The 13,047-nt window shown below is 53.9% G+C and overlaps 1 protein-coding gene across 7 annotated transcripts in view; it reads right to left on the reverse strand.

The window, feature by feature from the left end:
* Positions 1 to 1,394: 1,394 nt before the first annotated feature.
* Positions 1,395 to 13,047, reverse strand: part of KIRREL3 (kirre like nephrin family adhesion molecule 3) — a 584,878-nt gene continuing 573,225 nt past the window's right edge. For 5 of the 7 annotated variants that reach the window (XM_034934017.3, XM_034934018.3, XM_034934016.3 and 2 more), the window contains 4 exons: positions 9,260 to 9,442; positions 7,075 to 7,184; positions 3,533 to 3,619; positions 1,395 to 2,917 (listed from right to left, as the gene is read on the reverse strand). In XM_034934017.3, coding sequence (XP_034789908.2) covers positions 2,474 to 2,917; positions 3,533 to 3,619; positions 7,075 to 7,184; positions 9,260 to 9,442 — 824 coding nt within the window. In that variant the 3' untranslated portion in view covers positions 1,395 to 2,473. The remainder of the gene's footprint in view (positions 2,918 to 3,532; positions 3,620 to 7,074; positions 7,185 to 9,259; positions 9,443 to 13,047) is intronic. The other 2 variants (XM_008973316.4, XM_008973315.4) reach the window with 1 other exon arrangement.

Below are 13,047 nucleotides of genomic sequence, written 5' to 3' on the forward strand. Positions count from 1 at the left end.
GCTAAGAGGGTTGGGCGCCGTGCAGCCTAGTGTTTGCAGCTGCCCCGGTGCGCTCTGCTCAGTCCATATTCTTAACCTGGGTGTGCCGAGGGACAGGATGAAGGGCTTATTTTATAGAACACATTTCTTCCCCATTCTTCTCGTTTATAATTTTGGTTTCCAGGAAAGAATGGAAGAATGGGCACCTCCACCCTATTAGTGCACACTCTGTGTGTATGTGTGTGTGTGTGTAGCAGGAGCAAGGGGTAGGGTCAGCTGTGTTGAGGACTAGGAGGTAAATGGTCTACCCATATCCAAGGTGGGAAGACCAAGAGAAATAAGAGAAGTAAATGAACAGATCCTCTAAAGTCATCTTTTCCTTATTCCAGCACACCAAGGCATTGTGCATATGGTCTTGGATCCTTTTTCTCTGTTAGCCAATGGAAAACATATATGGAAAGAAAGAAAGCAAGCTTGCTGAGATTAACCTAGAGAGGGCAGGGGCCAGCATCCTCATGTCTATGCTAGGCCAGCATGGTACCAGCAGCAGAATGTGGGCTGTGGACATACACTTAATATTTCTGATCAGTTTTTACTCCCTCAGGCTTGGGGGCTGCAAAGGAAGATAGCCAGGTTTCTGGGAAATTTCGAAGCACTTGGAAATATGATCGAAGCAGAAAATTCCTCTGAGTGGAGGAGCTGTGTAGGCTGTGTATAGAATCTGTGGATTGGGACCATCCAAGGAATCAGTGTCTGGAAAGAAGCACAAACTGGTGTGATGAAGGTTCCCATGATGGGTAAGAACTACCAGGGAAGGTTGGAGAAGAAAGGTTTAAAACTGACAAGGAACCTCCAACACACCTTAGGGACAATTTGGGTTCTTTAAAGTTCCATTCGAATCCCACTCCCTCAACGAGCACTCTAACTTGCCCCTGTTTATCCACCCCATCTGCCATGACCACATCAAGCTTTCCCACAAGCGAGGCCCTTCTTAGAACACTATTTGAGTTGTATATTAAACTGTTAGGGTGCCTGGTGCTCTAGACTCTTTCCAGTGGGTCTTGTTCTCTGAACCTCTAGAGGAGGGAACTTTGCCTTCAGAATATTGCTGAGAGGAAGGGTCCAGAACGGCCTGGCCAGTATCTAGTGTGACCACTCTGCCTCTGAGCTATATTTGGCTGAGTCAGGTGGCTGGTGAGTCCCACACATCCTCTGGATTGGGTCCACCCACAGAGGAGAGGAGTCAGCCTGTAGGTTTTATTGCCACCACAATCAGAGCTATCAACTGCCTTTATTGTCTAGGAAGATTGAATCAAAGGAGGGCAGAGAACCTTGGGTTCCCAACGCATTCTATGAGCTCTTGGGTTCTTCCTGTGGCTTTGTAGGAACAAAAGAACAGAACAAACATGTTGGAGTAGTGTCCCTAACATTTATTTCAGGTGGTGACTAGGAGGGGTGAGGTGTAGATATACTTCCTCTCTTCTCGTGGAGCCTTACTGAAGACAGGATGGCCGTTCTTGTGTTTATCAGCTGAGAAGGGCAGTCTCGCCATCTTAAAGACCTGCCCTCCAGCCCCTTCAAACGCCACACTTCCCAGGAAGCACTCTCTCCATAAGTGTTCAGAGAACCCTGACCAGAGAAGCTCCCGCACTTCTTATATGAACTCCGATTGTGCTGAGGGGGAGGGGAGGAGTACACAAAGCAGGAGGTGGGTGGGGAGGCTGGGGTCACACAGCCCAGGAGGGGCACACCCGGCGAGGGGCTCCGTCAGCACAGGCTCCCTCCTCCCTCCCTCCCCCCAGTACACCAGGCTCTGACGGGACCGGTCCCACCGCAGAGTTCAGCGGCATCAAGTCCAAGGACAGAACTGCAAGAGTATGGACACAAAACACTAAACAAATTGGGGGTGGGCTCCCGGCCAGCCTGGTGAGAGAGAGGCTCCTTTAGCCAAGGCCGTTTCTGGCTTGTCAGCCTCCAGGGTATGGGCTATGAGCAGCAGTGGGGAGCCGGGGTTTCTGGGGCAGCTCAGTGCTGGGAAGACGTCATCCCCTTTTCCCCAGGGCTGTATGGGAGCACAGGCACAGGGGTAGGTAGAGCTTGTGGTCAGCGAGGGGTAGAGCCCACAGAGAGACCAGAGAGTGGACCGCAGTTTCATGAAAGCAGAGTTATAGCTGCCACTTGTGCCTGTGGGCAGAGCAGGTGGTAGAGGGGCCTCCAGGAAAGGGCCGGGGACGCGGGTGTCCAGCACTAAGCACAGCGCACTCAGCCGCAGCCTCTGTCCGTCTCCCCACCCGCCCACCTCTGGCACACAGCACCTGGGGACCCAGATTTGTGCTTGATCAGAGCTTCGAAGGAAGGCAGTGGCAGAGGCGCTGGGAGGCTGTCCTGGAAGTGGCCAATTCTGGGGTCCTCTGCAAAGTACCCCTCGTCCCTGGACAACCAGAACGTGCCCTGACCTCTTCCCTGGCCCGTCCCCACCCGCGGTGTGTGATCCTTAGACGTGAGTCTGCATCCGCCGCTGCAGGGGTCGACTGGGGTCAGAGTTCTGGGAGGAGGACTGGGAGTGGTGGGAGGAGGAAGCAGAAGCCTTGCTGGCCTTGTCGAACTGCACATAGCCGTCCTGCTTGCCGCTGCTGCTGACGCTGCTGTCGCACTGCGTGTCCAGGAAGGAGCTGCTGTCGCTGAGGGAGCCTCTCTGGAACTCCCGCTCACAAAGCTCGATGGACGAGCTGCCCATGCCCAGCACAAACCGCTGCCCGTAGTCGTAGAGGCGGCCCTGGCCGCTCAGGGTGCTGTAGATGTTGGTGAAGGACATGCCTGTGGGCACACGCTGCTTGCCCGCAGGACGCAGGTCGGGCTGGCAGCTGGAGAGGGAGATGGTCGGGGTTGAGTGGTGCTCTTTGAAGGTGTTGACGCTGTAGTAGCCATTGGTGGGGTCCTGGATGGGCGAGAGGAAGAGGAGCGTCACCTGGTGGAGTCTCCACTGAGCGTGGCTGGGGTTTCCAGGCTGAGCCCGTCCCCTTATGCGGGGAGGGAAGAGGGAAAACAGGAGGAAGGGAGCAACCTGGTAGGGAGCAAACTCAGGGGTGAACAGCTGCGGGGAAGGTGCAGGGGAAGAAGGACACTGAACAGGAGATGGCAGAAGGGGCACTGCGGACCCCAGGAGGGGAGGGACGGCAAGGGTGAGGGCTGAGGGCCGAAGGAGGGAAGCAGAGGCTCTTGACTGGGTTTATGTCAGGGCAATGCAGGGTCATTTGAAAGTCAGGCTTTTTAATTGTTTTTATCCAGAACATGGATGCTTCATTTTTGAATCTACATGTGAGGAGGCTGTGGAAGAGAACTGGGGAGTCTCAGCCTTAGCTCTCTCAGCCTCCTCAGCGTTGGGGTAGGGAGAGCAGGTGCCTTAGGCAGGGACGGGCACCTGCCACCAAGCTGGCCTCTGACCTTTTCTTCTCCGACTTGCTGTCATTTGTTGTATAGATTTGGGGTTTGGGCCATCAGAGCTAAAGACCAGATTCCATGGCAGTGTCTTATAACCCGGGGCCCTTCTTACCTTCAGGTTCTGAAACTCTTTCTCCTCTTCTTTGAGGACCTCCAGCTGTTTCAGGACTGAGTCTTGCTGGAATTCACCCCGGTCCATCTGCAACCCAACAAAGGCTGCTCAGTAGATAGGAGGTGGCTAAACCTCCACTTCCCCCAAGGAAAGGATGAGATCAGAAACTCAAAAGATTGCCCTGTATAACCCCCACCACCCCTCACTGCCTGGACCATGTGAAAGAGTCAAGATGAGTTCCTGGAGCCCCATCCTAGGAGACAGGGAAGCAGTTGAGGGGGGGTGGGTGAGTAGGTGAGGTGAGGGGCAGTTAGGGGAGGCGAGGGGCAGGTATCCGAGGCCATACTTTCCTCGCTTGGGCGAGGGCATCACCAGAGATCTCCCATGGCTGATTCAATTCCATTGACTGAATGTTTATTGTAAAATGCCGGCCAGTTGCTCTGCTAAGGACCAGAGAGCCGCAGATTAACGTACATTAAGATACAGCTCTGCTCATCAGGGAGATGGACTTGTAGATAAATAATTTCAGAATGTCAGTCACTGGGCATGGCAAGGCTCCTTAGGGCAGTTTCTTTTCCAGCGTGCAGGCCTAGTGCAGGCCTTAGGGAGTCACAAGGAATAACCATCTGAGATGCTGGCGACATGGGCCACACCTGTTATTCTCATGAAAAGTTAACTTCCTTAGAGATGCCAAACAGCCTGAGGGCAAGGATCACTTCCTGCTTGTCTCTGGGTCCTCCCACACCTGGTTCAGTGCTTTGCATGTTGTGGTCACTGACCTTGCCTGCTTTTGGGATGGAATCTCTTAATTATTTGATTTGCCAATGCCTAGCACAGTGCCTGATATACAATAGAGCTGCTTCAAATGGTATGTATATGTTGAATGAATAGGCAAAGTGGCTTAGCTCTAAATTACTGAAAATTAATAAAATTATTAGACATAAGATGAAAAAGCATACTCCACACACAGTGGGCATATGAATTAATCTGAATAACCACAGTGATGCTTAACCTGTGACACAGGAGAGGCTTGCCATGTGTCTCTGCTAGTTGCACGGTATAGGTAGTAGGTTCCCTCCTACTCTCTGGGCCGGGATGTTTCTTCTCCCTTGCAACCTGCTTTCCTCGTTTCTTTTTGGAGCCCCGTAGAATCAGCCAAAGTGCGGCCACCCGGCTGCCTCCTCACTTAAGGAGACCATGCGGTTCATTTTTCCAGTAAATGCTCTGGCACTGTCTGGACTGGAGACCTTCTTTCCCATCAGATTCAACTTCTAAGTCTGCCCCTTCTTGCAGATGGGGCTGTCTTGGGGCCAGGAGGTGAAGGGAATGCGAGAATGACGATATCCTCAAGGGATGGCTTAGCCCAGAGCCCTCAGCAAGTCCCTTCTGCTCCCACCTGACACTGAGCTGCCCCCACTCTTGCCTGTGGATTTGGACTAAGGGATGTGGAGACAGTCTGAGGCAAACAGAATGTCCCAATGGGAGAGAATTCAAGGTCCCATTTGGGATGAAGGACACACATGATTAAGCTTAAGTATAGAGACGTCATCCCTTCTCACATCTAGGCTGTGGTTTCCTCCCTCGTAAAACTAAACACTCCACTGTGTTAATTTTAACAGTGTCAGGCCCTGTGTTAGGCCCCAGGGGAAATAGATGAGCGTAGACTCAGAAACATGACCTTTGCCATTGAGGAGCTCTGGGATAACTGGGGAAGCTGACATGGAATTGGGGGAATGCACTATAAAGGAGGCACATACAAAGTGTTTTGGGAGAGCAGAAGGTGCACAGCTCCGCCAGGGGTGGGGAGGACAAGCCCGGAACATCTTGGAGTTGATTGTTATGGGAGAATGTGAGATTCAACAGACAAAATTAGCAGGCAGAGAGAACAGCTGGTGCACAGGCCTTTGAAGTCCAAAAGATTCGAAGGCCAGGAATCAAGCTCTTTGGCATGTCTGGAAGGCCAGATGTACTTGGCCGGAAAATGGAGCTGGAGAGGTTGGTGGTTGCCTGGCACTGAGGAGCCCTGATGGCACACCAGGAAGTTGGGCTTTGTCCAGCAGATGTGGGGAGCCACCGAGGGATTTTAAGTGGGCAAGTAACAGGACCAGATTTGCATTTTAGAAAGGCTGCTTTCTCAAGGCTCTCGAGGGTGGATTGAGAAAAGAGACAAAAGACTACAAGGCTGAGACCAACTGGGAGGCTGCTGTAATCATCCAGGGGAGCAATGATGAGGCCGGAAGTAAAGAAGTGATGGTGGAGGACAGGTGGGGCACACATTTGAGACACTTTTTGAAGTGGAATTGACAGGACCTGGAAATCAATTGGAGAGAGAAAGCGTAGCCGAGGGAAAAGTCAGTTTGATTCAGTAAACGTCTGTGAGCCTCTACCAGGGCCTGTGTAAGTCTCCGAAGACCCCGGGATGAACACAGCAGCAGCTGCTCACCCTCTAGCAACATAAACCGCTAGTATTTCTTGAGCACTTATTGTGTTCCATGGGCTTCAAGCCCTTCTGAGTTTTGTCCACTTCACCCTCACCACAGCCCTGTATACTGTGGCTTTCAGACCCATTTCATGGATGAGGACATGGAGGCACCAGAAAGCCCATCTACTATATCCCTTACTCTGCTGCCTCCACTCCAACATGTTACGACCGAGGCAACCAGAAACTTGTAGCATGGTTGTCTAGGTTTCTGCTTGGACAGCTGGGTAGATGATGGCCCATAAATGGGGATTCGGAAGAGGAGGAGCAGGCTTGATGTGCCTGGAGAAGTGATGAGTTGACTGGCAATCCAGTCCCCAAGGAGGAACCTGTGTTTCTTGCAGACTGTTTTGGTGGGGTGCGGGGGATGAGGGAGAGGGACATGTATTGAATATCTATAATAGCTATGTGTGTGTGTGCGGGGGAGGGGAGGAGATTATATGTTATATAACAACATATTGTGGCAATTTATGCATGTGTCTTTTCTCCTTACTGAAGAGCCAGGCTCTCTGAAGGGTAGACTGCATTTTTGTTGTTGTTGTTGTTGTTTTGAGATGGAGTCTCGCTGTCACCCAGGCTGGGGTGCAGTGGCCTGATCTCAGCTCACTGCAACCTCCACCTCCTGGGTTCAAGCAATTCTCCTGCCTCAGCTTCCCAAGTAGCTGGGATTACAGGCGCCCACCACCACGCCTAGCTAATTTTTGTATTTTTAGTAGAGATGTAGTTTCACCGTGTTGGCCAGGCTGGTCTCGAACTCCTAATCTCAAGTGATCCGCCCAACTCGGTCTCCCAAAGTGTTGGGATTGCAGGCGTGAGCCACTGCACCTGGCCTGGACTGCATCTTAGATGTCTTTGAGTCTGCCAGAACACAAGCACAGTACAGCAGGCACACACTCACATTTGTTGGCTGAGAGTGTGTGCCTCACCTATTGTGGGGTGGGCAGGGGGCATCTTGAACGCTGCTCTGCTTTTTGGAAGCATCTAGTTCATTGAGAAGCCTCTAGTCCCAGGACCTTCTGGGAATGGAGTCACAGGATGGGATGGGGCGTAATTGCATTCTTACCATCAGCTGCTTGATGGTGGAGTGCTCCTCAGCCTCCCGACCAGAGGCTGGTTCCTTGTGGACAATTTCCACTCGGATATCGTTTTTGGCTGACACAACACCTTTGAGATCTGGAGATAAAATAGTAAAGTGTAGATGATAGATTTAGTTCTTACCTTTGAGATGTCAAGCTCCCTTGCAGTCCCCTGCCCCTGCCCTGCCACCCTCTGCATTTCCCCTCCAGCCCCTGAACTCAGCAGCTTCACCAGCCCCCCACCAATAGAACCTCCATATGGAGATGCTGTGGGTGTTTGGGCCTCAGAGGAGGCTGACCCCATGGCCGGCCTGGCTCCTGTCACGTGCCCCTCAACCATGCACCCTTGGCTTGAAAGATCGTCTTCAGCCACTTGTCCACCTTACTGAGCTAGGTCCTTTTCATCCTACTGAATTCTCACTTCCTTCTAGAAGTCTTCTCTGACCTCCTCTACCAGGCGGGCTCTAATCCCTCCATTCATAGAACCATAAATCTCAGTGTTGGAAAGGACCTTACAGTGCCCATGGTCAACCCCCATCCAAAGAGAAACGCCCCTGAGGCAGTGGGCAGCTTCTCTGTCGATGCCTCCGTGATGGAAGCTTTACTGCTACTTCTGCAGGAGGCAGGCTGTTTCTAGTTGGAGAGCTCTGTTAGAAAATTCTTGGCTGGGTGCGGTGGCTCACGCCTGTAATCCCAGCACTTTGGGAGGCCGAGGTGGGCAGATCACGAGGTCAGGAGTTTGACACCAGCCTGGCCAACATGGTGAAACCCCGTCTCTATTAAAAATCCAAAAATTAGCTGGGCGTGGTGGTGGGTGCCTGTAATGCCAGCTACTCGGGAGGCTGAGCATGAGACTCGCTTGAATGAACCCGGGAGGCAGGGGCTGCAGTAAGCCGAGATTGTGCCACTGCACTCCAGCCTGGGCAACAGGATGAGACTCTGTCTCAAAAAAAAAAAAAAAAAAAAAAGGAAATTCCTGAGGAGCTGGTGCGGTGGCTCACGCCTGTAATCCCAGCACATTGGGAGGCCGAGGCAGGCGGACCACTTGAGGCCAGGAGTTCGAGACCAGCCTGGGCAACATGGTGAAATCCTGTCTCTGCAAAAAATTAAAAAAATAGCAAGGCATGATGGCACACGCCTGTAATCCCAGCGACTCAGGAGGCTTAGGCACGAGAATCGCTTGAACCTGGGAGGCGGAGGTTGCAGTGAGCTGAGATCGTGTCACTGCACTTCAGCCTGGCCAAAAGAGAGAGACCCTATATAAAAAAAATCGTATATATATGTGTATATATGCGTATATATATGCGTATGTGTATATATTTGTATGCTTCCCTATAATTTCCACTGAGACGGTGGTGATGGAGGTCCTGAGACCACATCATTGCTGGGGTGGTCTTGAGAGCCAAGGCTGCTTAGCTCGGAGTGCAGAAAATGCAAGGGGAACAGCTTTCTTCAAACATGTGCAGGCTGCCGAGTGGCAGAGGAGCAGACCCATTCTGGTGATTCATTTTTTGCATTACACTTATATAATGTTAGTGCCAGATGGGGCCATCAGAGTCATATCCTCATTATAAATGAGGAGACAGGCCTGGAATAACTGTGGCTGGCCCAGGGTCATGTGGCAGAAGAGGTGGGACTGGAACACTGTGTCTCCATTGTCTTCACCTGTTCTCTGCCAGCCAATCTTCACACGTTATCTCCTCGGTGCACGCAATTCTTCAAGCATGCACAAACACTAGAATTTTATTGGTAATCACTGAAGACCCTTAAAAGTTTGCTCAAAGCAATTCCTTTATTGCTTCCCCACCCACTCCCCCACAGCTGTGTGAGTGACCTGCTTTTCTGGTGAGACTAGCAGCTCTTTATTTTTATTTTGTTGTAGAGATGGGGTCTCTCCAGACTAACAGCTCTTGTAGAGCAAAGATCAAACCACAAACCGCTTTTCCCCCTATCTTTCTGTACAGTTCCTGACTGAAAGAGCTATGTGTTCAATCCAAAATGCTGGCTGCCCTGCAGATGAAGTTCAGTCTAGCCCAGGTCAACCTCAGCCTAGCGCCCACTCTGCCAAACGCCATGTTGCCCAGGCTCACATACACCGATGCATCAGACCCACTCCCTGCCCCAGGAGCTCACAGCACTGTTAGGCCCCCTGTTCATTGCACTCCTGCTTACTTGCTCTCCGGGGCAGCCTAAGCCTGGCCTTTTTCTCTGTCCCCCTCCCTGAGATCCCGGATCTCCCTCCCGTACTTCTCTGGGAACGGGCACAGCAGAACGCCACGATGGTTGCCATAAGGACGAGGAAGGCCACACCAGCTCCTACGGCCACCCCAATGATGACGGCCATCGGCACAGACTCTGTGGGAGAGAAGCGGGCACAGCTGACAAGGGATGGGGAATGGCCTACTATCCCCCCAAGATCTCACCCCGTTCCTGCGGGGGCAGCCCCTGCCACATGGGGCCCTCCTGGGAAATGCCTCAGTGGGGCCTGGGCAGGCACAGGCCGAGTCCAACTGGGGTCAGCTCTAGCTGGGACTGCAAAGACCAGGGTGGAGGACACAGGGGCTTGGTGGGTGGAGGAGAGGGCGGGGGAACTGAGGTAAAGGGCAGAGGAAGGAGAGCGAGGCAGGCAGACATGGAGAAGGGAGGTCCAGGGGACAGGAAGACCAGAGACGAGGGGTGGGGCTGGCACGATGGAGCTCTCTCTGGCATTAAACAGGAATGCTCTATCACACAGTGGCCAGTGAGTCATAGGCCCTGGCTTTTTTTGAAAAATGACTATGGTCACTGCCCTTGTTTGTTCAGTATGTTCTCTCATTCCCTTCCCTTTCTCGGGTGAATATAGAGGACATCCGGCTCTTAGTGTTTGCAGGTCTAAGTAGCTTCCCTGCAGGTCTGCTGGGCATCAGTTGTGGCCCTCAGGTGTCCAAGTCTCAGGGTCCAGGGAGCAGGGTTACAGCTTCTCCACTGCCACCTCTCTAAGGAGAGAGGCCCCTTTCCCTCCATCTCCAGGTCTGCAGCTTCTCCCTCAAGGCTGCCCCTCTGAGCATCCTTGCACCCCTCCTGGCAAGAGAGGCCCACACACCGGGCAGGCAAGCCCTCACCCCTGCTGAGTCTCTGCGGCCTGTCTCCTGCCCAAGCCGAGTGGGGGTAGGGACAGGGAGGGTAAGGATGGAGTCGGGGGTGATCTTCCACACAGCCTTGGCCCTTCTACAGCTGCAAGTGGGGTCTGAGCACATGATTTAGGGCCTTGAGGAATCCATCAGGAATAGAACTAGAGAATGCTGGGGCAGGGAGAGCTTGGGGCTCTCACTGAGGTCCGGAGAAGTCAAGTGATTTGGCCAAGGACACACAGGAGCTGCCCAGCCAGGGTCAATCCAGGTCTCCTCTCACTGCCCCCACCCCTCCACTCACCCCACTCCCACCCTGTCCAGCTCCACCCACAGAGTGACATGTGAGATCCCCCACATCTCATGTGCTCGGTACCGCCCAGACTGCTGCTGCTCCGAGTCCTGGCTCCATCCCTTCTGCTGAGCAACTGACTTTGCCTCTCTTATATCTGTAGGATGGGGATAATGGTACCGGCCCCTCTGAGGGTTGTTATGGGCTTGAGCTGGGTGAATGTGGGCAGAGGCCTTGGAGCAGAGCCTGGCACCCAGCCCTGTTTGGTGTTTGCTGTTGTTGTTACCTGGGAAGGGGTCACCAGCAGTTCACGGTCTTTTATTTTTGGGATGGAGTCTGGCTGTGACACCCAGGCTGGAGGGCAGTGGCACGATCTCAGTTCACTGCAACCTCCGCCTCCTGGGTTCAAGCGATTCTCCTGCCTCAGTCTCCCGAATAGCTGGGATTACAGGCACATGCCACCATGCCTGGCTAATTTTTGTATTTTTAGTAGAGATAGGGTTTCACCATGTTGGCCAGGCTGGTCTCAAACTCCTGACCTCAGGTGATCCGCCCGCCTCAGCCTCCGAAAGTGCTGGGATTACAGGCGTGAGCCATCGTTCCCGATCAGCAGTTCACAGTCTTAAAGGCCAGGAAAGTTCCTTTTAAAGACTGAGCCCCTCCCCAGCCTACCCTGCGTTCGTCAGTGTGGGCGAGTGGGGACAGCTAGGTATCAGTTCTGGGTTGTAAGCCTCTTGTTGTCTTTTTCTTTAAAGGGAGGAGAAAGACCTCAAACCCTGGCCTCTGAAGATGCTGCTGGGAGGAGGTATCGAGGGGTGGGGGTAGGGTGGCAGCCATTTGCCCTCCGGCCAGAGGGAGCTGGCGCCCCTGGCTGGCAGTGTTGCTGGTTAAGCTGGCACATCCCTTTGCCACCCCGGGACTTGCACACGAAGCCATTGGTTACCTACCAATTAGTGGCCAGGACAGCTGTAGGGGTGACAGGGAGGGGACCAAGAGGAGGTGGAATGGTGGACACTTAGGGATTGAAACGCGAGGTGCTCGCGTTGGTTCAACAGTCAGACTGAGAAAAGGGGCTGGGCCCCAGCAGAGCTTGCCTTGACCAATAGACGACAATGTCTCTAGGTTTAGTTCCATGAAGAAAGGGAAACTGCTGTGGCAGCTCATTGGTTCTCTGCTTTTGAATTGGATTGATTTGGGTTGGTTTCTCCTCAGATTCCTAGTAAGTTTCCTTGGAAAAACACAGGGCTTGTCTCAGCGGAACTCAGAGCCAAAGCATGTCCATGGAAGGCTCTTAACACCTCTGGGCCTCAGTGCCTTGTCTGCACCCTGGAGAGCTGGGCAGCAGCATTGAAGGTGCCTTCCTATCCTGGGATCCCCAGCCCACGTTTCCACACGCTGCTGATGGCTGGGGGAGGGGTGCCCTCTTAGCTGAACAACGGTCACCAGGGAGGTGGGCAGGGGGAGAGCAGGGGGTCCTGTGGGGGCGAGTGACCCGAGGTGCCATCTCTTCCCAGTCCCCAGCCTGCCTGTGTGTGTTTCCTCCTTGCCTGGCTTCCTGAGGTTTGGCCTAGGGCGATGTGCAGGCCCCTCCTCTCTGCACAGAGCCTTCCCTGCATGGCTCCTGGAGAGGGACTGGAGGGAGGGGCTGTCCCCACTCAGCCTCCCCTCCATCCAAGGAGGTGTGCCAGGCACCAGGAGTCAGCCACCGAGGGGGGAAGGTGTTGGGGAGCTCTGGATGAGTGTCAGCAGACACAGGAGACACGGAGACAGGAGACACCACCCTCAGCACTAGCATGGACCCGGGGAGAAGGCAGCGGGAGGCTGGCAGCTTTCTGGGTTGCCCCAGCGTGGGCTGCAGGGGCCTCTGTGAGCAACCTGTGCCCTGGGTTGGTGCTCTGATAGGGGCATGTCTGCCAGGAGGGGCAGAGGCAGGGGCATGAGGATCCCACGTGGAGCTTGTTGAGGAGGTAACAGAGGCCAGGGGCCAGTGTGGCAGGAGGCCTGGGATGGAGGACCACTCAAGTCTTCAGCATGGCCATAGAGCCTGGCTTGCTGGTCCTGATTCTCTTTTCTGGTTTTCTGCTCGGGGTGGGGTTGAGAGCAACTCCGCCCAGGGGGCCTGATGACTGCTTTGCTGCGTGTGCCTGGGGAGGGAGGCGCTGCCCTGCAGCCTCAGCCTGGGGTGAGATGACACTTCCATGGGGACTGCAGGAGTAGGGAGGGGTGGCAAACAGCAAGCATGGATTGCACAAGCCACAGCAGGGGCTGGGGGCCCCCGGTGTCCTGGGAAGCAGTGGCCAAGCTGGTGATGATGTGGAGAAGTGGGAAGGGTCGGAGAGAGCCTGGAAGCAGAAGGCAGTCAGGACAGGGGCCAGCTGACCCCAGAGGCCAGGAGTCAGGGCTCCTGAAGAGAAAGGATGGAAGGAATGGAGCGGGGACGAGCAAGAGCCAGTGTCCCAGAGAGGAAGGAGTTGTGGGTTCCAGCGGCAGGCAGGAGACAGGTCTCTGGGGTCCCTAGGCCCAAGCTGGCTGGGACCTCCTCTCCCCACTGCTTTGACTAC

This window comes from Pan paniscus, chromosome 9 (assembly GCF_029289425.2).
Source record: "Pan paniscus chromosome 9, NHGRI_mPanPan1-v2.0_pri, whole genome shotgun sequence".
NCBI lineage: Eukaryota > Metazoa > Chordata > Mammalia > Primates > Hominidae > Pan > Pan paniscus.